The sequence below is a fragment of the Vollenhovia emeryi genome, unplaced genomic scaffold, assembly GCF_000949405.1.
Source record: "Vollenhovia emeryi isolate VEMERY1.0 unplaced genomic scaffold, V.emery_V1.0 DF939285.1, whole genome shotgun sequence".
Lineage (NCBI taxonomy): Eukaryota > Metazoa > Arthropoda > Insecta > Hymenoptera > Formicidae > Vollenhovia > Vollenhovia emeryi.
Window position 1 is genome coordinate 123,755 of NW_011967081.1, and position 26,396 is coordinate 150,150.

The window sequence follows — 26,396 nt, forward strand, 5'->3', positions numbered from 1 at the left end:
GGAGAGAGAGAGAGAGAGGGAGGGAGGAGGGGGAGAGAGAGAGAGAGAGAGGAATTACTGGGAGAGGGTTGGAATTACGACTGCATATTAAACATAGGCGCGCACGGTATGAATAGACGGAGAGCACGACCTACCTTAGCATTGTTGAACGTCGAAGCACGCAAAAGACAAGATAGAGAGGACGGAAGCAATATTCCAGGCCCCTTCTTAACACGAAATACGTGAATATTCGTGTACGTTCATATACCAGTAAAGAATAAAAGAGAGCTTTGATAAAGAACGAGTCAAACGGATGCGTTCTGAGTGGCATACGTTTCTATGATAATAAATGTACGCTATACGATGATATGAGGCTGATCAACTAATAATGATCAGGGTTGGCTGGAAAAATCCAGGGGGTGGAAAAAACTATGGTGAGTATATAAAATGGAAATGACGCTTACAGACCGTTAGGATTTAACTTTTTCCTCTGTAATTGCTTTTGATCGGCCGTGCGACACAGCGTGTTCATTTGACTCTTATTTTATCCCACTTTCCAAATTTGCAATTGCAACAGTTTTCTTCCGTGATCATGCTCTTGCTGTGTCAGTACAAATTCCGCTTTGGCGGGAATCGTGCGGTCAAATCTACACTCGCGATAGAAACGTACGCGTATTTGTCCATGTAGTCTGGTAAATTTGCCAATTAATTAATCAACAGATTAATCAATCTAGACTGCCGAATATACGCGGGTACGAGCCAGGATCTGCAATCGCGATCGTTATTAATGAAGGCCGATAATCACTTTTTAATTGACGAGTTACTATAATAAAGATTGCGCCGAAACAATCGAGTGAGTTACCATCGCAAGTCGATAAGTCCACCAACTCGTTAAACAGACTATTCAGGAGCTCCCGGCACATAAACTCGGATTAGTTTCGGTCCGCGTGGTTTAGAGTAACTGCTGTAGTTTGATCCGATGAAGTTCCGATAATGTAGTGATTTTCCCGACAACGTATCAGATTCGGCTGCGTCTCGCTAATGTTATTACCGCCGCATGAGATTTGCGCAAACGAATATCTAAGTGTATTCATATTGCGTTGCAGAAGCACAATTTTCTAAATTATTAAAAACAACGGCAAGCATACTTCTTTCTCATCAAACAACTGGTTTTCTATTTTTATCTTTCTTTTAAAATATTATATGTTAAATTTAGTAAATTCTGCATTACTTAATGAAGGGCTGTTCTTGCAAGCTGAAAATATGTTAACGCTTTTGAAATTAGATAATGTCAAAATTGCTTTCGCGCACAGACATCAAAGAACTGAACTCTGCAATGAAATTATTTCGATAAAAATTGGCAATACAATTATAACACTCTCGGTAAGTTCGTTTTTAGTATTCCTGCAACGTTTTTAATTTACAGTATCTTCAGGAACTTTCTTTTTATTTTGTCGAGCACGGGTCGTAACTTTCGGAAGGTATACGATACCGTCAGTATTATTACATTTTTCCAGGCTGCCTTGCGATAAATTTTACAGTTTACGGTGTTAATGGCCCTGCGTGATATTAGCTTCGAGGCGAGGTCAAGCGAAAGATCTCGTGAAAAATTCGCATCTCTATAAGTACATATCACGCTCAAATGAGTTTTCTTCATTCACAAGAAGAAGAACGTACATCACATTTTTTTTATTTGAATCTTATATAATTTCTTCGGTAGAAAAGAATCGAGTAATAAAATGTTTTAATTATGAAGCAATTGAATCTATCTAAATTTAAGTGTGTAAGGAATAATATTTTATACAGGCTCTGCTACTTGCTTTCAGAAATTTTAAACACCTCTCATGTTTCAAACATATTATTTATATTATCGCAAATAGTCTCCCTTTTTAGCAAATCAAAATTGGGAATAATCGATGAGAGGGCAAATTAATGGCACGTTGATAAATTGTAAAACGTCTATTAATCAACGAGCCGGAGTGTCGAAATTTCAACGATAAATATACATTCTACGCGTAATTACAGATAAAGTAATTAACGCGCAATTACATGACCGACTTTACACTCTATTTATATAAAGTTTTATATAGATTCGAAATTGATAGCGATATTAATAGCCAGTAAACGAATTAACAGAATAGGCCCCTCAAAGCAAAACATTTTCTGTTACGCAGATATTACTATCTTCGTCCGAGGGGACGGTCGCGAGGGTCCGCGGAGGTAATGCTCCTGGCGAGCGGAAGTGAGGAGCCCCAGGCGGCTTTTCTCCCTTCGTGCCCATCGAGGGAGGAGAAGAAGGACTACGGCAGGGTCGGTCCCTGGCCCGCGGGCTGCAGCTGCAGCTGAAACTGGAAGCGGCCAGCAGGGAGGAGTGCCTCGTGGTGCACGGCGGTGCTCCTCTAACGGCGGCTAGAAGGGAGTTATGGTGTCTCGCGCATGCAATGCCTGTGGCCGCCGCAGCCGTGGCACTGTGGCATCGTGCCCATCTCAAGGCGCTCGCCTGCGTCGTCCTCGCCCTGATCGCCGTCCAGTATCTGCTTAGCGGCGGCGTGCTCGATCGTCGCTCCATCGAGACCATCTTCACGATCAACGCGACCAGGTAAGCGCCGTCTGTCCGGCTCAATCCACCTTGTCCGTAGGGCACTAATGAATTTTTATATGACGAACATTTTGCGTTATGTCGAATTTTAACGACCTACACTGGCCAATGTTTTTATTTTAAAAAAACAAACAACGCGTTACAACGTTTTGGTAATAATCAACGATGCAGTTTCAATGGACTTTGCACTCTTCTACCGATGAGAGCAATTATTATTTTGTTACTGATATATAAGTTTATTTATTCTTGACATTTGTTAAAAATTTCAATAATATATAATGTAATCACTCTCTTGCTTGTACACAGCCGACTGTCATAGTGGTATTGGCCAACCAATTAATATGTAATCTTTTATAATTTTGTAACAGGTACGAAGTTTTGTGGTTTGTTTTCGTTGTACATATAATTACTAAAATTTTTTGAGGTATATCGGCAAAGATGCAAGAGTACCTTTATCACTGTGCAATGTACCGTCCCTGAACGCGCGAACTTTAGACTACCTGATTTGTCTATTATAAATGCTTCCCATTTGAAAAGTATTATAGCCTCGACATTTTCGTATTAGGGGATTTTCGTCTTACTTTTTGCTCAGAAATACGCTATTAAAATTTCGGTCACGAGTTGCGGTACACCCTGTATAATATTTTGTGAGATGAGCAACGCTCGGCCAGCTTCGCAAAATTCACACAATCGAATATCGATTTCCTATGTATTTTCTAAGGATTTTATTGATTTGTTCTTTAAATTAAACCGTTTGTAATTTTAAAGAACCGTAGTTTTAGATTTTTGTACAAAAAATTATTCGGTTTTCTCGCAACCAGTCTGAAAATTTTTCTAATTTTTTCGTGGTTGCAAGAAGATCGGTCCACAAATGACTAAGTAACTCGCGGTCTGACAGACAGACAGTAATGCGTGGGTGGATGCGTTGGTGAGCAAAACTTTCAAAAACCCACATAGCAGCCATCTCCGTTTGGAAAATTTAGAGACCAATTGCAAGAAGATCGGTCCAAAAATGACTGATTTACTCGCGGACAAACAAACAGTTTGAATGCGTGGGTGGGCAAAAATTAAAAAAACCCTCTTAGCAGTCTTTCCCGAAAAATTTGGAAAATTTCATGACCGGTTGCAAGAAGATCGGTCCACAAATGTAAAAGGGGTTCGTTGTCAAACAAACAAACAGTGTGAATGCGTGGGTGGGTGCGTAGGTGGGCAAAACTTAAAAAAAACCCATAGCAGCCTCCCCAGAAAAATTTTGAAAATTTTTAAGACCGGTTGCAAGAAGATCGGTCCACAAATGCAGGAGGAGTTCCCGGTGAAACAAACGAACAGTGTGAATGCGTGGGTGCGTGCGTGGGTGAGCAAAACTTGAAAAAAAAACCCCATCGTCACAATCCCAGAAAAATTTGGAAAATTTTGAGACCAGTTGCAAGAAGATTGGTCCACAAATGTAGGAGAAGTTCGCGGTCAGACAGACAGACAGACGGACGGACGGACAGACAGACACCAGATACTTATATAGTAGTATGATTTGAGATTACTTGAGAAGAGTCCAAATCCGGGACCGAAACGTTGTGACGGGTGTTGTTTTTTAAAATGAAAGCATCGGCCAGTATAGGTCGTTAAAATTAGACCTCATTGGTTTTTAACTACTGGCGATAATAAATTTATTATGCGTTACATTTTCGAAACGTGAAAGTTTCAAGCAGGGAACTTGCTTGGACATCAGAAGAGAATTAGACGTTGCATTCTTCTCTTCTAGATATAATTCTCTTTAGATAAATATCGAATTTTTAAATGCCGACTTTTGTAAAGCCCAGATAATTTATTTTGAGTTGCCGCTTGCGGAGTTCGTAAATTCTATATATAACGCTCGAAAGTATCTCGTAAATTCGAAACTCCCGCCGTTTATGCGAGAATCGTTTTCGCTTATTAATCTACTAACTCGAATCGGCAAGTTAAGTCATTTGGAACGTTTGGCGTACATATCGAGTTCCCGACTTGCTATATCTCTCGCAATAAATCCGCGCTCTACGTTTTCGGCGAAGCGTTAAGCACCAATTCCAGCTCCATGCGAATCTCCCGAGGCGCGCCTTGGAAGATACTCGGCGCGCATCGCGAGGCTCGCGCGCGGATTCCGCAGCTTAAATTCCGCGCGCGTGCATTATCGCGACGACAGGAGGTGCAATGCGTCCCCGTAATTCCGCGTTAATCGCAGGCGTTGGATTTCCGGCTTAATAATCGGCCGACTCGTCATGATTCGCTGACGCCTCGCCCGCGAAGTTCGCCCTGGCGTATTGTCGCGAATTATTAATAGGGGGGTGCGAATCCGCGAGCAAACGACAGACCGCCGCCTTCCCTCCGCACTGTTGACGTGAACTTTCCTCAAGCGAAGTTTCGCGAGAGATTTCACGGAAGATCCCTCGTCTGCGATAATTAAGCTGGATTCGCAGTCAACGCTGCTGTTGCACCACTGACGATTTTAGATAGATTGTCCCCGAATAATTGTACGGAAAGCTGTTAGCTCAATTCATCTCTCGGCAAATCTCTTTCCTCATGACTTGCTGTATTTAACGTGAAGCGAAGTTAAAAGCTATTAAAATATTATTAACAGCCAGGGACGACGGATAAACGATCGATGCCATTAAAATGAATATATTTTATTTATTAAAGTAGAACGATGGAATGGAATTTGTAAGAAGGCAATATGTATAAACAATTCAATTCAATTTAAGTGCATCCATTTAATACCGACTGACTTTATCACAACTTTTTCATTACTGGCCAAACAATTGTTACAATTTATTAACGCACTTCTCGCTCGATGTATTAGCTATAAAAAGATTAATACGCTTAATCTGGTTACACGATCGTTAATTTTATGCAGCCTTAGAGCTTTGGTGTCATGTAGGCCTCGCTCGAGCAGTGTGATGTAAAATTATTAATCATTTTCTCAATGTATAAAGATGAAACGGGAGCATTAAATAATTGATGATGTTCACAGGAAAGGTGAGGTTGAAAAATTAATTCCTTTTAAAGGGAGCTTTGCGCGTTGCATTTTTCAACGCCTCGATAATTATACAGCGTTTTTCACAATGCGTCGAGAGGATAGTGTTTCGAATGAAATTGAATAATGTCATGAAGCGAAAATACACGCTTCCAAAGCGGCCGGATAAAAGAGTGGATCGAATCACTCTCTCGTTATGTTCAACCGGCTCCATTTATCCGCAGCGAAATTTAATCGTTGAATCGTCCGTCCAGCAATGTAATAATCGTTGCCCCCGGATTATTTAGCCAACCAATAATTGAGGGATGGGTGCAAAATGCGAAATTATGATTGAATTTTAAAATGTTTTTCATGCTTGTACACGGCGCGTCGCTTATTATTATTATTATTACAAAACCGGCCTGTAATGTGATTTTCAGCGTTACGATGAATACACTTTGCGCGTGTGCAGCCAACCGTGTTAAGTAACATTGATGCCAGATACGTGTAACGAACCGCGTAATCACATTCGACTCGCTGCAGAATTATCCGTGCCCCCCCCCCCTCTCTCTCTCAACCGCATTAATAATTCACAGCCAGCACCTATCGTCTCAATCGCTAGTCGCTTCGATTTCGATGAGGTTGCTGAAATATGTAAATTCGTTACATAAAACTTATTTTGCCGACGAAAAAGAAGGAGATATTACTGAGGTATTTGATCGAAGTTACGAAGGAAAGTAAGATTTATCGTCGCTATTTTATCGCTAGTCCCCGACGTTTCTACACTGAGAAAAATGTCCGATTAAATATAATCCGGATAATCCAATTACATAATAACAAACGGATATATCCAATTAAATTGTGTGTCCGATGAAAAGTGTGATCGGTCTTTCAATAAAATTTCATCGGTAACTGCGTTTCATCGCGGAGAAATTTTATCGGATGCATCCGTCATTTAATCGGAAAACGTAATCGGAAAAATTCACCATCGGAAACACTAATAGATTTAGCCGATGAAAGTTTTTCTCGGCTCTCTTTGCGGCGAAATTATTATAATCGTCAAATCTCGAACACCACGATCGCTCAATGCGAGTGTTATCTATTTTGTGAGAACATTGGTCCATTTTTAATTTGTATTTTGTAGAAGGGAATGGGAAATAGCGTGTCTTATACAAATCTTTGTACAACGTGCTGTATGCAGCACATGTGTGTTCGAATAAACGTATGGCTGAGAATCGGTTCTTATCCTTTGGGGCTCATGGCAGATACGCAGGAAATCTCATTATCTGGCTATGTAACGAGACAAAGTGGCTGCTTAACGAGGGTGCCGGTACACGCGCGATTTACGGAACCCTCGTAATGGGAAATAATCGGTCGCTCGCGCCGCCATAGGCGGCATCGATCGGCACGCAAAGACATCGAAATCGAAACATCCGAAGCCGAAATTTCAGAGCAAAAATTTTCAATGTCAGAAAGATTTCGGGATTTCTTCGGAACTAACAATAAGATACAGTCTGAAATGTCGCAGTGAAACAGTTAATTTTGTGAATTTCTTCCAATCCTCTACGGATCTCGCGATACAAAGGAAAATGTTCGTTTACGAATTAAAAAGGTTTATCACTTAAATTGAGGTCGACGTGTTTCTCGGCCGTATGATGTTAAAATATTTATGCTCCCCGAGGGACAATAAATATCCGTCCAAAGTTGTGTCGCACGTGAAGGATGCGAGAAACTTCGTGCGACGTTTCTCGCGACTGCTTCTTTTTTTTGCTGTCGTTTCTAATCTCTGCAATTAGGCGCTTTTGGGGCGCGCTGCAGCGAGCGTAATGAAAGGCGCGTCTCTCGCTCTCGTGTTGTAGCGGCCGTTATTATTACAAAACGGCAAGCCAACGAACGTGCAGCGAGAAAACGTGGAGGTGGCTCTTGCTCACGTTTGCGCTGGCGTAACGCGACCTTTTAGCAAATCAAGACTGAGGTCCAGCTCTCAAAAGGAAACGCGTTCTGTCGCACGACGCCGACGCTTACGCACCAGCACGGGTGGTCCATTTAACATTATCACCCGAAAGCTCCTTTCTTATGTAACTCAAGTTTGCGCTAAAAAAAGACAAACTATAGAAAAAGTATTTTTTTCAGATAAGAGAATCTTTTAAGATAAGAATCTTTACATTATATAATATAATTTCTAATAAGTATATTTATTTATTACTTTCTTTTTTTAAGCCCACTTTACACGATCTATAATTCGCGGCAGAATTCAAGATAGAATTCTATTTTATAATTTCATATATTAAATTGATATATGTTTGTAGATTAGGTTAGTGTAGGTTATAACATTTACATATGGATGAGGTCCGTTTTCCCTGCCGATTGGACACAAATACTCACAGCAATCAATGCTTAAGGTTTTTCATTAGACCAGATACAATTAATCAATCACGCATTTTCATGCACTACACATATTTGATGCATCTTTTCTATTTACAAAATTGGAGCATTATAATTATAATTCTGGTTGTTCAAATGTTTTCTGTATTACACGATACATAAAAATTTTTAAATGGAATTCTGTCTCGAATTCTGTTGCGAATTATAGATCGTGTAAAGTGGGCTTTATATATAAAAAATGTTTAGTGCTGAGTTATGTATGTTTGCAGATTACCTGAAAAGGGTCCAAATCTGGGACCGAAACGTTTTTTTTAATAAACGTTTTTTTTAATAAAAACTTTGACCAGTGTAGGTCGTTTTACAAAACTACATATCATTGGTTTTAAACTACTGGCGATATTAAATCTATTTGCAAGTACATTTATTGTTACGTGAGTTGCCTGAGACAATGTTTGACAGCTTATAGTTACATCTGACGGCGGCTATCAATATTCACGTTGCCTGTGTAATTCGTTTGTATTAATTTCTAAATTATAATTTGTAACTGCTTTCGAACGTAGTGTCTCCATGTTTGAAAATTTGGGATCAATCTTAACGGAAATGTAACACGATTTATATTTGCGAATTATCAAACTCGACTCGATATCATTTTATTATAAAATAAGGAGTAGTCCACGGTGTACAAGGAAAATGTAGATTTCAGAAATAGACGCTATTTATGCCCGAATAATACAAAAAGAAGAGACACGTTATTTTGGAGTTTCTCGAATTGGCTGTTGAAAATGGAAGACAGATAAAAAAAATGTATTTTTACACATCGCGGGCAGTGAAATGACGATACAGCGACGGTTTTAAACATTCGTCGTACATCATCGTTGAAAATGACGTTTAATTAACGCGAACTAGCGTTAGCACCTCTGGCAACATTATGATTTTACTCTGCACACAATGCGCAAGAGCCGGGCTATTAGTTTAAAATTTCGCTCTGGCTACGATAATTTGTCACCTTTTGTCGCAACTCGCTCAGTTGCATCGGGTTACAATTACGGTTTGTATGCGACTGCCACAAAATAGTACGTACCCATACAGCACGGAAGCTCGCAACTATGTACATACATTGCAGTAACGCGGCAATATGGTACATTGTAGTGCAATATTGTAGAAACAGTGTATAAACAAATTTGCATTGTAGTTTGAACAATGTAGTAGCAACATTTTAGAGATATTGTGAAAACTACCTTTCGAATTATTTCGTGTATCAATATGTATTTTTTGCTTTTAACTGAGCAAATTTGTTATTTGCAAGCAACATCTAATTTTTTACAGCAATCTTCAAACACTTTTTGTACACCTCTCCTTCAATAATTTATAACTTAAAAAACGTGATACTTTAATTTATTAGTTTTAAAACGAAATTGAAAGCATAACGGTAACATGTTTTGTTGTATTTTTCATACAACATATTTTTGCTACTAGAAACGAAGATTTTAGTAGCAAAAATACATTATGTTTGATAAGAATGCAATTTTCCTCCAAATTACGGATGTTTGATAAAAATACAATTTTCCTCCAAATTACGAATATTAAGCATGTTTTTTTTTAATAATGGAACGATACGTGTGGAAAATGTCCTTGTGGCAGTTTGTACTCTTTTAAATTGTTTTTCGAAATTGCTTTTTAAAAACGAAACAGTGTAGAATTTTTATCTTTATTTTTTTTGCGACACGTAATGATCTTCAGTAACTTCAAGTATATTATTTTCTTATGTTTTTTACAATAAATGGTTCAATTGAACCTTCACGTCTCAACGAATACTGCTCGAAATGACAAATGGCAAATACTTGTTTCATTAATTTTTTTAATAACTCTTTCTAGGGTATTTTAATTTGCAAATTCCAGTATTTTTTGAGATAAAAAAAGTTCAATTAAAACTTTTTATTCAAAAACACTGCTCGAAACGATAAATGCAATAAACGCAAATATTTTTAATTTAACACACGCACAATTATATCTCGATTATATTTTATTGATAAATTTTAATAAAATTTTTCATTCTTTTAATTTTTTTTCTTTGAAAACTTTGTTTTCAGAGACCACGAGAATCTCTTACAGCTAAATATAATTAAGAAAAATCAAAACATTTTATATTATGTCTTTATAAATTCGAAATCTGCTGTTCCTCGACGAAAAGCTTGTGATGTGTAACTTTTTCATATTTTTAACGATATTTTAATCATTTACAGCTTACCACATATCGAGTTAGGGATAGGATGTTTGAAATAGGATTGGATTTTTTCCACTTTCTTGTCTTTCACGATGGTCGAATTAGTGAGGAGAAATGGAACTGGGATCTCCTAGATCTCGGGTGTGCATCGCAGGATTGAAACGCCGTGATTGACTCGTTTATTTCGCGACGCGATGCGTATTGGCGATACATAGCCGCGGGGATAAATTATAGATTGGATCGCGATTGCGAGCACACGCGATCGAACATGGGACACTGTCACGATCGTTGCTGCAAATCAACCTGCTGGATATTGTTCCGGTGCCACGTCACATTAGCGGGTTATATCATTACGTTGTGATGCCACCGCGCGATGCGATCTGTCTTATCGGATCGCGTTAATGGCGAGACGTTTTATCAGAGGTTCTCGTATTTAAATGGGAGCGCTTGTTCATATTTAGTAACACAAGGACTTTTATAGATTCGATTCTGTGTTAGAGATTCGTTATTTAACATTCATACGTTTAATTAAAACAACGGGAATATTCATGCGTACTTAATTAAAACGAATTTACTGCTTTCTCTTGTTACAAAAGAACTTTCTGTTTATTAAAAAGGAATTTTGTGATTACGATTGTAAATGATTAACCGATAACATCTAGATTTTATTACATAACATTTCATGTAAATACAATGCGCTTTTTCCAAGCGCTTTTGTTATGCTTTCATAAATTCGAAATTTGCCTTTTCTCGACAAAAGGCTCGTGATGTGTAACTTTTCCATATTTTTAACGATATTTTAATCATTTACAGCGATATCACATATCGAGTTAGCGATAGGATATTTGAAATAGGATTGCATTTTTCCACTTTCTTGTTTTCTAGTGAAAGTTCTTCCGAAGTTTTCTGATTACATGCTAAATTCGATGCTCCCGGAACGTTCTACACTTTAATACAAATATGCTCTGCGAATTTGAGAACCGCTGCGGATAATCTAACAATGCACGTCTCGTCATTTCACTGAGCTCGGGCATTGGGGTATTATGAATTATTAGCAAAGTGTTTATGTTCGCATATAGATTGGCTACGCGCGTGAATTATACAAAGCTTCTAATGCCAAATTATCTGTCTTTACCGTTTCTGTCTTGGCTATTTTGGAATTATCTTCTTCTCCTACGAATACGATTTGGCATTTTTAAAGCGCGGTACGATTATTCCGGACATTAGCACGTCCTTACGTCATACTGTCCCATCGAACGAATGCTCCGGGGATACCGGAAGTCAAGAATATTCCCTGGTAAATTCCTCACCGAGTTATGCGAGCGTGCAGTCTCGTCACGCCGTCGGATTTAGCTGTCTTGATCGTCTATGTTATATCGCCATCGGAGAATATCAGATATCGAATCAGACATGCTCCGCTACGTGACTTTCCTTCGGGACGTGAAATTTCCGAATGCCGTCACGCGCGGATTTAAATTAAAACTGCAAATATGTTAACATTTGTACCGACATGCTGTCACCGTTTCTTTTTATTGATAAAATTTACGGAGTTTCAGCCAAAGTCTAACTTTCCATGTATATTAATAGAAATGAAAAAGGATTACATCAAATCTCGAAGTTGTAAATAATAAAGGGAAGAGCCGGAGACATTAATATTTATTTTAATTATATGTAAAATTAACTCTAACTGTATATGTATATAATTTTATTAATGCGATAAAGAAAGAATCGAAAAGACAATTCATCTGCAGAAGATCCACATTTAATCTTTGCAATAAAAACAAATGCAATGCAAATTTAATTTGTGTGATATCCGCAAAGATATTTTCTCTATTCAACCCCTTTTTTTCTTAATATCGAGTCCTACGTTCTTTCACGTTCTATTAACCCGATTACACCGTAAATTACTTGTTTGATCATGTCTCGAACGTAGACCCTTCGCCATCGAAGATCAAACCAATAAGTCCTTCTTTTTTTGTCTTTTATCGAGTCGTACTCCATTTCCACTGAAACTCAAAATACGTCCGTATAAAAAGCATTCTGAAAGTAATATTTATACAACAGACTCTTGAGGATAAAAAAGATTCCCAACATTATCTTTATTAAAATCGTATGGCGTTGATTCCCGAATGCCACCCATCGTGACAGTATTCGTAAACGAGAACTGCGCGCCGGCTTAAACAGTCAGTCTTAAAACACAGGGAAAATTTTTTTAAATCGACCAAACTGGCAAAAAAAATACATGTTCAAGTCGCAACGTTTCGACCTCTTTATCGAGTCCCTTTCAAGTACACTCTAATGTTGGCTGAACAAATTAATTTATGCCGAAACAGAATGAGTTCGCGAGTCTGTGGCAGCAAATTTATAATGTTTCGGTAGTCAGTGGATTTTTAATAGCGATGTCAATTTATAAAATTTTCGAGCAGCAACCGTACGTTAGTGGATCTCGAATAGAACTGCCACTCAATTTGCTTAAAACACAGTACAATCATCCACCCAATGTATCCCCATTGTTACCCTCCCACCCGACCAAGTAATTAAATGAAAGTAAGAAACGCATGTTACGAAACCCTGGCTGAGGTAGTATTTTTCGCAGTAAATTTAAAAATATGAAATATTAAGACACTAACACCCTGTCACGGCTCTTAGCCCTTTATTCCTTTAAATTATCTTTATCGCTGCAATTTTGAAAATTAGAGGGACGCGCAAAAAGTTGGGATACGCACTTAAACCTTACTCGGCGCGTCGGGAGGCATTGTTTTTTTTTCCTACTCTATTGCTGCACCCCCCCCCCCCCGTCTGCCGTCTGAAACTCCACTTTGCGGTGAGACTCCGGGTAGAGAGTCCTGTCAAACTTTTAACGGACGTTTCCGTGCGCGACATTGCCGATCGATGTAGAGTTTCCTCGCGCTTTGACGACCCCGGCGTCCCCGAGGACTCTCGAGTCCGTCATTCCTTCCTTCCTTCCTTTTCCGTCGCTTCTTTCGAAAGGCGTGAGCCAGCGCGTCGTCTCGACGTTAAAGATGCATCATCGTCAGAACACTTCGCGCTCTGCCTCGATATCCTCCCCTAAATTGGAAAAAATTGAAATTATCGGTGCCGATATAAAAGTGGCGCGGGAAACTTGGCCCGATACGAGAGATGGATTTTATCGAAGACAAGAGTGCCGTCGTTATCGGATATTTTGTCAACCGTAAGCGTCCCCTGACAGACGATCGGCGATTCGTCCCTAAGGAAAGTTCGACGGGAAATCGCCATCTGTCGAGATAATCTTCTTAACTTTGCCATTAAAGATTTTACAAGTGATTATTTATGGGACTTAAATTTCCATCGCAATAAAAGTCCACTTAAAATTAAAACCAAATAATGACAATTCCAACGTTAACGAATTAACGATATATGTGCATTAATTTAAAGCCACAGGTAAATAAATTTAACTTTACATTATCAAAAAAATATTCAAATAAATTACGCGATCGCAGCGATTTTAATTAAAACGATACTATATTGTAATATAGAACGATGTAATTGATGTGACAAACTTTATTTTCAATATTCGCGCATGTTTTCTGTTTATTCTCGCACGAGAGCGCGCAATATTCGAATAATACTCGCGGTTCCCTCACGATTTTATCGCGATAACCAGTCGCGTTGATCGCGCATCGACTTTTAAAAACCCCCGTCACGTGCATCGAGAAATACATCTTTACGTATCGGCGCGTTTCGCCAAGCTTTCAGTGCCGTTTTCCGCGTGCCCGCCTCACCGCAAGGATACCCTCCGCGCCGGCTCTATAACAGGGGGGGAAAGATTTTCGAAGATTCCTATTCGGTTGCTGCATAGCCGGCAGGGTATAATATTTTTGTACCAGGTGGTGCACGCGGCCGATCCCGTATCGACGGCCGGGATGAGTCATGTCAGATTTATGCCGTTCCGAACGTGGCGGGAATTTCGTCGAAATCCCCGAGACTTCCTTATGATCGCACATGCACAAAGAAAATATTTTCGCGGCGTGCCCCGTCCTCATTTTCTTCTCGGCTCAATCCAGCTATGATCTTTGTGCCGAGGCTCATCAATATACATAGATAATTATGGTGATTGCGCTCTTCGAATGGACATTATAATGCATTGCCTAATTACCATGAATGTGTCTATTACTGTTGTCACGTATCTTGTAATTTTTATTGTATACATATTAATGCATATTAAATAAGAAACTTTTATGCTTATTATTCCTCGTCGACCATATTCCGTAAAGTTTCGCATCTTGCAAATAATTCGGTTGTTTTCGACAGTAACCTTTTTGTAATTTATCGACTGTTTCCTTTTACCAGTAATTCGATTGACGTAATTTTCTCGTGACTTCTGCCCTAATTTCTATTATTCTATTTCGCGTTCTCTCGACAATATGACTAGGATCATTTAGTCATATTTAATGAGTTTGGTCGATATGATAACAATCAAGTAAATGGTCGGGCTGGATCTTTATGTGCCCTTTTTTTGCGTGAATTTACGTACAGTTTGCTCTTATTGTTAGCCAACTACGCTGTTACCGTCGGGCTTGAAACGTAGTTTGAAGCTAGAAAGTCCAATCTCATAATTAAATTGATAATCAGTTTAATGATATCAATACTGATATGCATCTTTAGAACTATTGCGAAAGATAGGGTCGCAAAAAATGTAGTCGCATTACGCCAACCTTTTAATTCGAAACTTGACTTTTTCATTATCCAATTTTGAAGTACACTCATGAGAGCAATGCGAGAAGTAACTACAATTTGCTGTTTCGACATCGCTGAAGACGGCTCAAAGCGAAGCGAAGTCGACACGTCCGTATTATTGTACATTGCTAATTGAAATTAAATATTTTTGTCCCAAAAACTCGCGCCGCGTTGATACTTTCAGTGACCTTTGTTAATTTTATATTTAATGCATTATATAAGGATTTCAATTTTATGTCTCATAAAAGTTTGAATGACAAAACCGTCATTGTGTTTTATTTTGCGTAGTGTCGAATTAATTAATTAATCAAAGTTGATCGAAATGCATTTAGTCAGTTGCCAATACGTTACTCCTGACGTTTTCACAGCATATTTTATTATTTCATATATCGACGCGTTTAGTTGTGGAACTTTCAAATTCACGAATCTTCTTAAATCCCTTTAACTTTTACACGCCTCCTTTTCGCATATTTTATATTAATTATTGCACCTCGGGAACAAATTAATTCCAGACAACGTTGAACACGCATTTCGAATCTTGGCACGTGGTTAAGCCGCTCGTTCGTTTGATCGTCCGGATTGTCTGTCGTCGACGCGAGTTTCATCGTCGTCATGAGCGTCGTCGAGTTCTCTTAAGTCTCGCAATCAACTGAATCATTAGTCGCTCTTGCCCGTTTCTCTGGATGTGCGCCTCTCGCCCCGTCCGATCCAAACGGATGTGCAAGGCGGCACGAGGTGGATTTAATTAAATTCGAGACGACGCTCGATACCACCGGCGTTCTCCACCTTCCCGAAATATCGCGGGGCATCGGAACTATTTCGCAGCCGAGATAAATAGAGACATATCTCAGTTATGGAATCGTTACGGACTCGCCGTTTACCTTGAAATTTGTAACATTATTGCTTGCGGTGGAGAAAATGTGGCCGGTATAGCGTAAAATAAATCTTTTCATTTATATATACATTTTTATGAGAGAGGTTTTCTTGACATTTTCTATAACACGAATTATTACATCTGCAATATGTTTATACGATTTTTACTCTACTTGATGCTCTGATTAACCTTCTCTGAACGATTATTCGTTGACTTTTATGCAGTCTGCTCTGTTTCGCATATAAATTTTTATAAGAAAGGTTTTCTTCACATTTCTTATAACACGAATTATTACATCTGCAATATGTTTATACGTATTATTACTTATACGAGTTTTACTCTACTTAATGCTCTGATATTAATCTTCTCTGAACGATTATTCGTTGACTTCGATGCAGTCTGTCCTGTTTCGCACATAAATTGTTATAAGAAAAGTTTTCTTGACATTTTTCATAACGTTAATTGTTATATCTGCAATATGTTTATACGTATTATTATTTATACGAGTTTTACTCTACTTAATGCTCAGATTAATGTTCTCTGAACGATTATTCGTTGACTCTGACGCAGTCTGCTCTGTTTCGCACCAAGTTCTATTAGATTGTAAATTTTCTCGTCACGCGAGATTGCGGAGGTGATTCTATCTCGGCTTCAAAAATCTTCGTAAACAGGCTCGCCGTTGGCGTAACGTCGAGAGAGAACGTAGCATGCAAATAGAATCCACCTGCACACACCTGCCGCAACTTTCGCACCGGCCCTTATCGCGAGATGCCTTCTCATGAAAACCGATCAACATTGTGGCCCGTAACTTCGCCGACTTTCATGTAATCGTTCCGCAAGCGAACCACAGTCTAAACTTTGCTCGCTCAACGCCAAAGTTACGCCACGGCGAAAATAAGGGAAACAAGTGATGCGAAGTAAACGTGACGTGACGACAGAAACGATCATCGTTTACCAGCCGCTGATCAACTGACCAGGCTATTATCAGATAAATAGAAAGGCAGTGTTCATATTTTAGGAATTACGTTATCCTTTGTCACTCCTCGAACGAAGTTGTCTCTTGTCACGCAATTACATAGAACGTGTGCAACATTTATGCGACCACAAACACAGTCTCGTATGGACGAGCGATATACACATAATGGGTTTGTTTTCTGTTCCTGCACTGGTGAACTAGTGCAGTAAGCTAGAATGAGAAAAAATATGCTTGTCTTACTCCAATTTATTGCACTAGTTCACTAGTGTAGGAACAGAAAACAAGCCTAATGTTACGTCCATTACGTTACTTAGTTCGCTTGAAAAGGACCACAAACCATGGTCGAAACGTTGCGACAATTAAAGATTAAAAATGCCAGATATGATAACAAAAAACACTTAAGTTCTTTTGATATGAAATTGAAATCAATCGTACAAAATCAAATGTAGTTCGCGGTATTTTGTTCTTATTTCGATTCCGCTCTACTTAATTTTTATTATTAAATATATATGTCCAACACACGGACATCGTATACTTTATTAGTTATTTTTACGTAAGAGTTAATTAATTATTACATAAAAGTATAAATACTTTCGCGACTGAGATTTTTTTTCACAATTGCACGATTCCTTAGATAAATCCTGTTAGACTGAAAATTCCTGCTGGTTATAAAATTTTAGATGTATCCAGAGTTTATTGCCGAAAGAAAATTTGGTCTCTCTTAAATTTCATTTCACGTAATTTTCTTGCCTCGGCGCTACAGTGTCGTAGAATGGCGAATGGTATCCCGAGCTTTAATGTACTAAAACCACGGTGTCGCGCGCTTGAGTCCCTATTTAGCTTATCGCGGGCCTTTGTCACGGACACTAGGAATACTGTGAGCGCTGTCTCATGATTTTGCACGTAGCGACCTATCCGTTGCATGCGCTTGAAAGAGGAAGGGAAGGACGTTAGATTGCAGTCGCAGCGGTGGCCGGCGGCAGTCCCGGAAATTGCAACTGCAAGCGGACCGGCTCGTAAACTCGGGAAATTCGCTGACGCTCTCGCAGCGAGAAGAGAGAGGAACGAACGAAGCGCATCGAGGAGGCAACCGAGAGGAGATGTCGTCTTGCGTGGATCAAGTTTGTCGTAATTTCTTGCCGCGTACTTTGGTCCGTCGTAAACCTTAAGTGAATTAGAACGCAAAAGCGGACCGGAAAACTAGTCAAGTTTCACGTCAAGGTACCCGTACGATTTTCGATTTTAAGGTTCGTCGTAAGAGAATCGAGTCAATTTACTGGACAAAAATTCGTTTGTCTTCTCGGAGAAACGTGGAAACAAGAGAAAATGGAAAATCTTGGAAAGAATAATTTATTAGACGAAATAGATGTATCAAAATTCCAGTACTTTGTAAATTACCTTTAAAATTAATGTATCTCGAATGAAATTAAACTAGTTTCATTTACAAATAATGATAAAATCATTATACGCAATCGCGATTATAGCAAAGTCCATTTTCTTCAAGCGTAAAATCACTAGAAAAGTTTATCCTACACAATTCTAAGGTTCTGTAGTTTTAAAGCTCGTTAAGACTTTTCAGTTTATAATGTTATTAACGAGTAATGTGGATTTAAAATAACACTAATATAAAATTTAAAATTATAGATTTTTTTAAAGCGCTCAGCTCTCTCGAGTACTCTCGAATATTTATATGGCATTCAAGCAAACTGCTGTCGCAATTGAGTTAGAAGATATATACGTAAGTCGTTCTGGACTTAGAATTAAGGAAAAAAAACTGGCGCAAAGATGCAGTAAACGCTCGCGGCCAGAGAAAATCACTTTTAAAGTTCGAGGCCGTGCCGCCGCATAAAATTTCCTAGGAGGTCTTTACGCCGAGGTAGAGAGGTCGGGAAATTTTTGCGAGATGAGCAAGGGAAACGCCGCCGGATGAGTCGGTATCCGGTTTAATTCTCAGAGATTCTGCGAGCGAGTCGTTACACCGGGGTGTATCGTCGTCTTCCTGACTTTCCACGATTTAATAAAACTTTAATGGCATTAACCTTATTGAATTCGGCTTTGTCAGTTTCTGAGATCATCTTAACTGTGAATATATTCTACTGCATTTTTTGACTAAACTAATATTCCTTTTTTTCCTTCTAAGCCTCTACCTATTTTGAACCAAGATTTAGCCCGAATTTTGCGCGGCCAGAATTTCATTAAGAATCCTGTAATTGTAAATCATAACCAAAATGGTTATTAAACATTTCCCTATTACTAAAATGTTTTTCGGCATTTCCAAGAATTTCTCGCAAGATTCCAAGAAATTTTCGGCATTTCCAAAAATTTGTCAGCTTTTTCAAGAATTTTTCAAAGTTCCCAAAAATTTTAAGCGATGTACTTGTATTAAGACCCATTTCCACCCGCTCAACTGTAACACAAAAAGACACAAAGGTCGAATCAAAGTAAGATCAAAGTTAAACGACGTTGTTGAAAACCGGGGTAATATTAAATAAAAGTATTTATTGCAGCTATTGTATAGTTCAACGAAAAATCGTGTGAATATGTTTCCTTATATCATACAGGGTGGTCTAAAAGTCCCGGAACGGTTGAATATCCCGAGAAATTGTGGGTGGATCGGAAAACGGAAAAATACGTATTTCCTATTTTTGAAAGAGCTATCGAATGATACCAAAATTGACCCCCCACCCCCACCCCTGTGGGTGGGGCGGGGGACAACTTTAAAATCTAAAATGGGAACCCCCACTTTTTATACCAGATTCGCATTCCACGTTAAAAAGTACGTAAGTTTTGTCTGAAACATTTTTTTGTAATCTTGATAGATGGCGCTGAAAACGCAAAAATGACATTTTTCAATATTTTCGAGAATCGCGCATCAGATCGAAAAACTAACATGTGATTAGATTTTCCAGTTGAATTGATGGGAATTAGATAATCCTACGGAATCAACCCATGATTCCACAGGATCAGGTGATCCCACGGTATCATCCCGTGATTATCATCTTATTACTTTGGGATGCTTGAGTAAATTCATTTACATTCCACCTCTTGAACAAGAAACACTTATTCATTTCGGGATACTTTGGGGTGCTTGAGTAAATTCATTCACAGTCTACCTCTTGAACCGGAAACACCTTATTCATCTTGGAATATTTTAGGGATTTCTATTACAATTTAAAGTTTATTTGCAGACTTTATTAGAGTATTAATAGGAAAAGTTTAGAAAATTCTTTACTTCATTATACTGTCAACAATGGCATTGTCAGAGAGGGAAAGAATAACAATTCTCATGATGCGGGGATTTGGTGATAGAGAAAGATCATACGGTGACGTTATTATTTTCGCCGAATGCAGCGCCATCTATCAGGAATCGAAAAAAAAGGTTTAGACAAAATTTACGTGTTTTTGGACGTAGAATTCGAATCTGCAATAAAAAGTAGGGGTTCCCATTTAAGATTTTAAAGTTGTCCCCCGCCCCACCCACAGGGGTGGGGGTGGGGGGTCAATTTTGGTATCATTCGATAGCTCTTTCAAAAATAGGAAATACGTATTTTTCCGTTTTCCGATCCACCCACAATTTCTCGGGATATTCAACCGTTCCGGGACTTTTAGACCACCCTGTATATCGAAATACAACGAATAAATGAATTTGTTCTAACATCATTGCTCACAAATTAATAAACTATTGATTTAATATTCTTTTAGAGAAATTAGGAATAGCCAAAGGGTCGTTTTTAAAGGGAAATTCTTACTGAGTTCGCAAGAGAGCACAACTAGAAGTATTCACTCTGCAGCCTCCTCGTAAACGTAATTTGTTTTGGAAGCAGTTTGAATATAAATGACACTATTGCTATGTTCGATTGAGTTAGAAATTCTCGACTTCGAAGCACAAATCTTTGTCGCAATTAGACGGTCGAACGGTCCTCTAATCGCTGAACATCGCTCTCTCAATTAGAGGAAGCGTTGCACAGTCAGCCTTGTAATAGCTGTATGTAGCTGCCCGCGATGTGCAATCAATAGATAATAATTGGCTCCCGGATGCGTACGTGTTACGCGGGAAGCGATATACTCGCGAGCCCGACATTAATTTTGGAATCGCTAATGTAAATCGATCGCCAATTAGCATTTAATATGGTTTTACGATTAACGTCAGGTTATACGTGACACGAGAAAGACACGCGAAAAGAAGTGCAGCTGTGACAGCGAGTTAATCCATGCAAATGTTACCACTGTAATTACAAAGTTGTCCTTACAATCAGATACCATCGCGCGAGATGTCACCATCGAGCCCATCAAGCCAAATCACCGATGCTTATTTGTCGCAGCGTTTTAATGTAACTTTTAACGTGTTCACGTGCACGTTTACATGATGTTTCTTACTCGTTTTCTTTCTGTATTACAGATACGCGGATCGCTCGTACAGAACCCACCCGCGCGGTTTGATCATATACGGTCAAGCCACGGTCGTGCCGAGTTTAGCCGCGGGTGGCAATGTATCCTCGACGACGCTGCTCCCAATACTGGCCAAGGGCCTATCGAACTCATCCAGAACCGAGTCGGTACCGGTCAGAAACCTGGTCGCCGCCGGTGGAACCACGCGAGAGCTTCCGGTGGCAAACGCGACCAGCAACGCGACGCTGCCACGGTGTCCCCTTATCCCCCCGAATTTGGGTGAGTGAAAACAAAATTGAGATTTATTCATCCGTAATCAATCTCGGGGAGTTCAAATTTGTAACCCGCGTATCGCGAAATCGCTCTGAAACTGTGTTTTACGATTTCGCTGCACCTGAACCCGGGAATGAAATATCGCGGTAAACAGATCGATATTAAAAATAGAAATGTAGAAAATTTATTAATAATCGCGTTCCGATATCCGCATAAGAAGTAGCTGTGACGTCCCATTTTTATTGTAGGAGCAACGAACGCTATAAATTCAATAATTAAGCTTTTAATCGACCGTAACTGGCAATGTGTTTTTAACACAGAAAATTTATCGCGAAAAATATTACCTCAGCCAGGGTTTGAACCTGGACCTACACTCTAGGCGGGCGTCTCACCAATTCGACCGCAGAGGCATATAATGTGGTTAAATTGGTGAGACGCCCGGCTGGAGTGCAGGGAGGTCCAGGTTCAAACCCTGGCTGAGGTAATATTTTTCGCGATAAATTTTCTGCGTCAAAAACATATTGCCAGTTACGGTCGATTGAACGCTTAATTATTGTTAGTCGTGTACTGGCGTCAAATAATTCTTGATGCTATAAATTCAGCCCATTGGGCAAAAGTGAGACATACGTTGCATTTCTTTCTTCGCCGCGCTTCTCCCGATGTTACTCCCGTCTCTTCTTCAACCCCCTGTTCTTTCCGTTCTCAGTTGGACCGGTGGTCGTCAGTAAGTCACCGCCACCGTTGTCCGAGATGGAGAGGTCATTCATGGAGGTGAAGGCGGGCGGGACGGGTCGGCCCGCGGACTGCGTCGCCAGGCATCGCGTCGCCATAATTATTCCATTTCGCGACCGACCGCAGCATCTGCAGGCCCTCCTCTACAATCTGCATCCGATTCTACTGCGCCAGCAGATCGACTATCAGATCTTCGTGATCGAGCAGGAAGGTGAGTGAGACTCGTCGCAGCTGAATTGACCGCGCGTTCGTCCCCTCGTCCCTCGCAGATGCGTTTTCGTGCACGGTTTCTCGGTGTAGCCGCAGCTTCCAGCACTCGGCGCGAAAATCTTCGAGCACGTTTCCATTCCCGAGGTGAATTGAAACCGATCTCGAAAATCTCTAAGGTCGTTGACATTGATCTTTGGACATTGGCGATTTATTTAATTAAGTAAGTGATAATATCGGAATTGGCGAGTTTCTTGGCGGACGATGTAATTCTCGTTAAAAAAAAAGTCGCAATCAGTCTCCAGTCGCCGCTTGAATTTCGGCATGTCCATGGTGTAAAGGTGTGATATGTCGGAATCGTAAATTCTTATTCACCCTGAGCGTCCCGAATACATGCGACTGACGTGTGCATTCCGGTGTTTCGATAACGTCCTTCGGAGCACACGGTTTGTTTCCGCGGAGCGAATATAAACGTACGATCTGCCGCGAGCCTCTTCTCCTCGTTGGTGCGTGTAAGCCGATACTTTGCTACGATTTATTGCCGTCTAGCGGACGTTCCTCTTGCTCCTCGTATTTTCCCGCTTGTCTCTGCGAGTGGAGATCCTCCTACCGGGAGGGAAATGCCGGCGGAGCAAGAGTCGGGCGGAAGAGGCCGTTTACAAAGTTTCCGTCGTAGCCTCTAAGCTCTGCGACTTAATTTTTAATTAAATTTGTGTACATCCTCTACGTCTCTCGCTCTTTCACCGACGACTCGAGTAATCGACCGACCGCGGCAACGCATGGACCCTCGAGAGATACGGCGCGAGATCATTTCGCCGGCACTGCGCCGGGCTTATATTTTAATGAAATTCTTTTAAAAACTCTCGGAACTCACAATGTAATCTCCGGCGCGGATGCGGTTGTTTCTGTCATTTAATGTTTATTTAATGACAACGGAAAAGCGTCTTCTCTCAGGTCACTGCCCCGACATCGGCTTTACATTGTAATTACGTTCCTTAAATCTTAATCACCAGGTTATGAATTATGTTATGGACTGCTTTTACGACGTGCTCCGCGAGGCTGATGATTACAGATCGCGACTACCGCAGTAACACGGGAAAGAGGTGGAAGATGGGGAAGATAAACGTTACGGGTATCACCTCGAATTTGTCAATGGAAAATAGGAATATTTCAGAATTCTCCGAAAATTATGTAATTATAAATACAATATTTTGCAAATCGACAAATACGATAACGTCAATACAGAGAAAATATATTTGACAAGTTATAACATATTTTCTTAATTTCAAATAATTTTTGAAAATATACGAAATTGAAATCTGATCTTGCACGAAATTCCGTGATAAAGTTTTCGCGAGGCTCAGTCGGAGGAAAACGAAAGGAAAATTAAATCTTTGTAATTACAATTACTTTGTAAATTGTTCATTGGTTCTTCCTGCATTCAGCCGCAATGATTTGCAGTTTGCCAGGTTGGGGCAAATTTCCGATTGGTCAATTCGGTAGTTTGGGCCACTTCTGATTGGTTGGCACTGCGCATCCACCAGATTGCTTCACTTTGTATCTTTACGCCATACGTTCGACTGTCGCCGCGTGATTACTTAGGCACAACGAGAATAGACTGTTTCGTTTACGGCGCAACGTTATTTTTCGGAACCGGCGCTCAGCGTTCGACGCTCGACATTCCAAAAATTTCCGCGACTGATAAACCACAATAATCGTCGAAATTTTTAACAATCCGTTTCTTTTCCCAAGCAACATGTTGGGCGATATCAGAGCTCGGGTTTGATTAATAAAAAAAAGAAATATAAAGAAAATTATCTTACGGGGGGAGAGATAATAGCATTTTCTTCGGCCGGGGATGCAGAATCTATCATTCTATTCAGTCGCCCAAGAAAATGCGATTTATCTTGGCTATTGAAGGGCTGCGAGCACGGGCTCGCAATTTATCTTCATTAAAATTGCTCGACTAAGTTTGTTTACTTACCGCGTATGCGAGACGTCAAAATATGACTGTGATTAATTCTCTTGTTATTCCACGCAGCGCTTCTGTACACTTCCGGTGTGTGTATGATGCACAATGAAATTACATGCGAAGGAAGTTTCGTAACAATGTGAACAAATTTGTCGCTACATAATATCCGATTCGTCAGTGCTGGTGATTTTACCACATTGCGCATTTCGCGAAGTCTCTAGCGCACGTCGAGGGAAAACTCAAATACGAACAATCCCTTTGTGGAAAGCCGCACACAATTAACGTTAATTTGAATGAAAGTAATATCGCCTTTGTTGACATTAAATCGAAATTGGCGGAGGAACATTGTGAAATGCTCTATGTTCTTATTTGCACTCAGCGAATTGAGCATTGCATTTTAAATTCATATATCGCTTCTGTGTTTGATGTCTTCGTTTGCCACTTCAAAACAACGATCTCAAATCAATTTAGCGGAGCAATATTACTTCCGGCGTGTCCATTTTATCATACATTCGAAATGTCTCTCGAAAATGTCGGTGCAATTTAATATGGTTTCCGCTGGAAAGTTTCGAGTGTGGAATTCCTGATGGAATCCTAAATCCGATTTCATTCGCGTTTCTCCGCTCCGTATGCAAATGAATATAAAAAAAAAAAGAAAGAGCGACGGTTGTTTCGCAATTTTTCATCGCGGTCGCACGTTTCGTTAGGGAAAAGCATTGAATGAAAATCCATTATCGTATCGATATTTATCAAGAAAGATATTACGGCAGTATATGTTAAATAATTCACATAAAATAAATAAGCATTAATTAATTTTCTTCTGAATTCAACTTTTTTATACTGTTTTCTATAAATGTGATTTTTTTTTTATTAGAAGTATCTAAAAGTTCGTATTCTTTACTAAATTTCCGACAAGTCGGGGATACAATTTTCGGGACAATTTAACGAAGACTCCATTCAAAGATCGTGAAAAGATTTTCACTGCTGGAGTATTTGAAATCGATTCCCGTTACGTCGCAGCGTGCGTTAATTTGCTACAAATCGTCGCGGAACGAACGAATCTTCTCGCGATAATTTAATAAGGATTATATACAATGCCATTGCTACCGTCCTACAATCCTCCCGAAGCGAATAAAGAAGGATTCTCCGTCGTGGAATTATTTCAATCGGATCGCTATTATGTCGTAATGACGTTAATTTACGGCAGATCGCCAGGCAATGAATTCTCGCGATAATTTAACGAAGACAATATTTCACCGGCGCCGGTGCGATTAATTACGGCGAAACAGCAACGATTTATTCTCGCCGTAGCGCTGCGCGCGCGATTCCTTAGAAAATGCGCCGAACTGTTACTCACTGTCAGGCTACTCCCGAAGACCCCGCGTAAGTCAGGCTTAAGTGCTATCTAATCCTGCAAGCCTGAGGGACTAACTAGCGTTTTCCCCGTGATTCCCGCAATGTGGTGTACATCGAGTTTACACCGAAAACACCATGAGTCACGGCTAATCGTAAACGCAGCAGAAGCTGCACGATGCGATCCTGAAAAATCGTACCGAATTAAAATTGGCAAATTCACGCCGTTGTATAACAATTTCGTTGCCGACATTGTTCAGTCACTCACAGAAAAATTGTACAAGTTTTACGATCGTGGCACCACTTCTTTCTCAGCTTCGCGTTGGCATCCGCTATGAGAGGTTTTGAAATTGCAGCCCTGCCATAAATGTTACCTTTACGAAGCTCCCGCCGTACTGTTTTTGTCGAAACAGAATTGTTCAGGTGACTGTTGAGTTCTGCTGTCACCTGTGCCGCGGTAGTTTTATGTTGCTTCGCCATAATCCTTTTTAAAATTCGGCGGTCCCTATTTGTTGACGTGGTAATTATGCATAAAAGCGACTTCCTCTCCGATTTGTTTTATTTTTAAATATGTTGTTGGGGATGTCTTCCCGAGTCATTTCATATATATATAAGGGGGGGACTCAAATAGTTTCGGAGATACAGGCTGAGAAAGTTGATTAAACACGTAAGTCGCAAGTGTTTTTGGCACGGCGCGCTGCGCGCGCCCCACCCCCTATCCCACCCCACCT

General features: G+C 39.9%; 1 protein-coding gene across 2 annotated transcripts in view; it reads left to right on the forward strand.

The window, feature by feature from the left end:
• Positions 1-26,396, forward strand: part of LOC105559205 (beta-1,4-N-acetylgalactosaminyltransferase bre-4) — a 162,399-nt gene that overhangs the window by 119,615 nt on the left and 16,388 nt on the right. For both annotated transcript variants that reach the window (XM_012007317.1, XM_012007316.1), the window contains exons 3-5: positions 2,154-2,578; positions 21,139-21,407; positions 22,108-22,344. In XM_012007317.1, coding sequence (XP_011862707.1) covers positions 2,421-2,578; positions 21,139-21,407; positions 22,108-22,344 — 664 coding nt within the window. In that variant the 5' untranslated portion in view covers positions 2,154-2,420. The remainder of the gene's footprint in view (positions 1-2,153; positions 2,579-21,138; positions 21,408-22,107; positions 22,345-26,396) is intronic.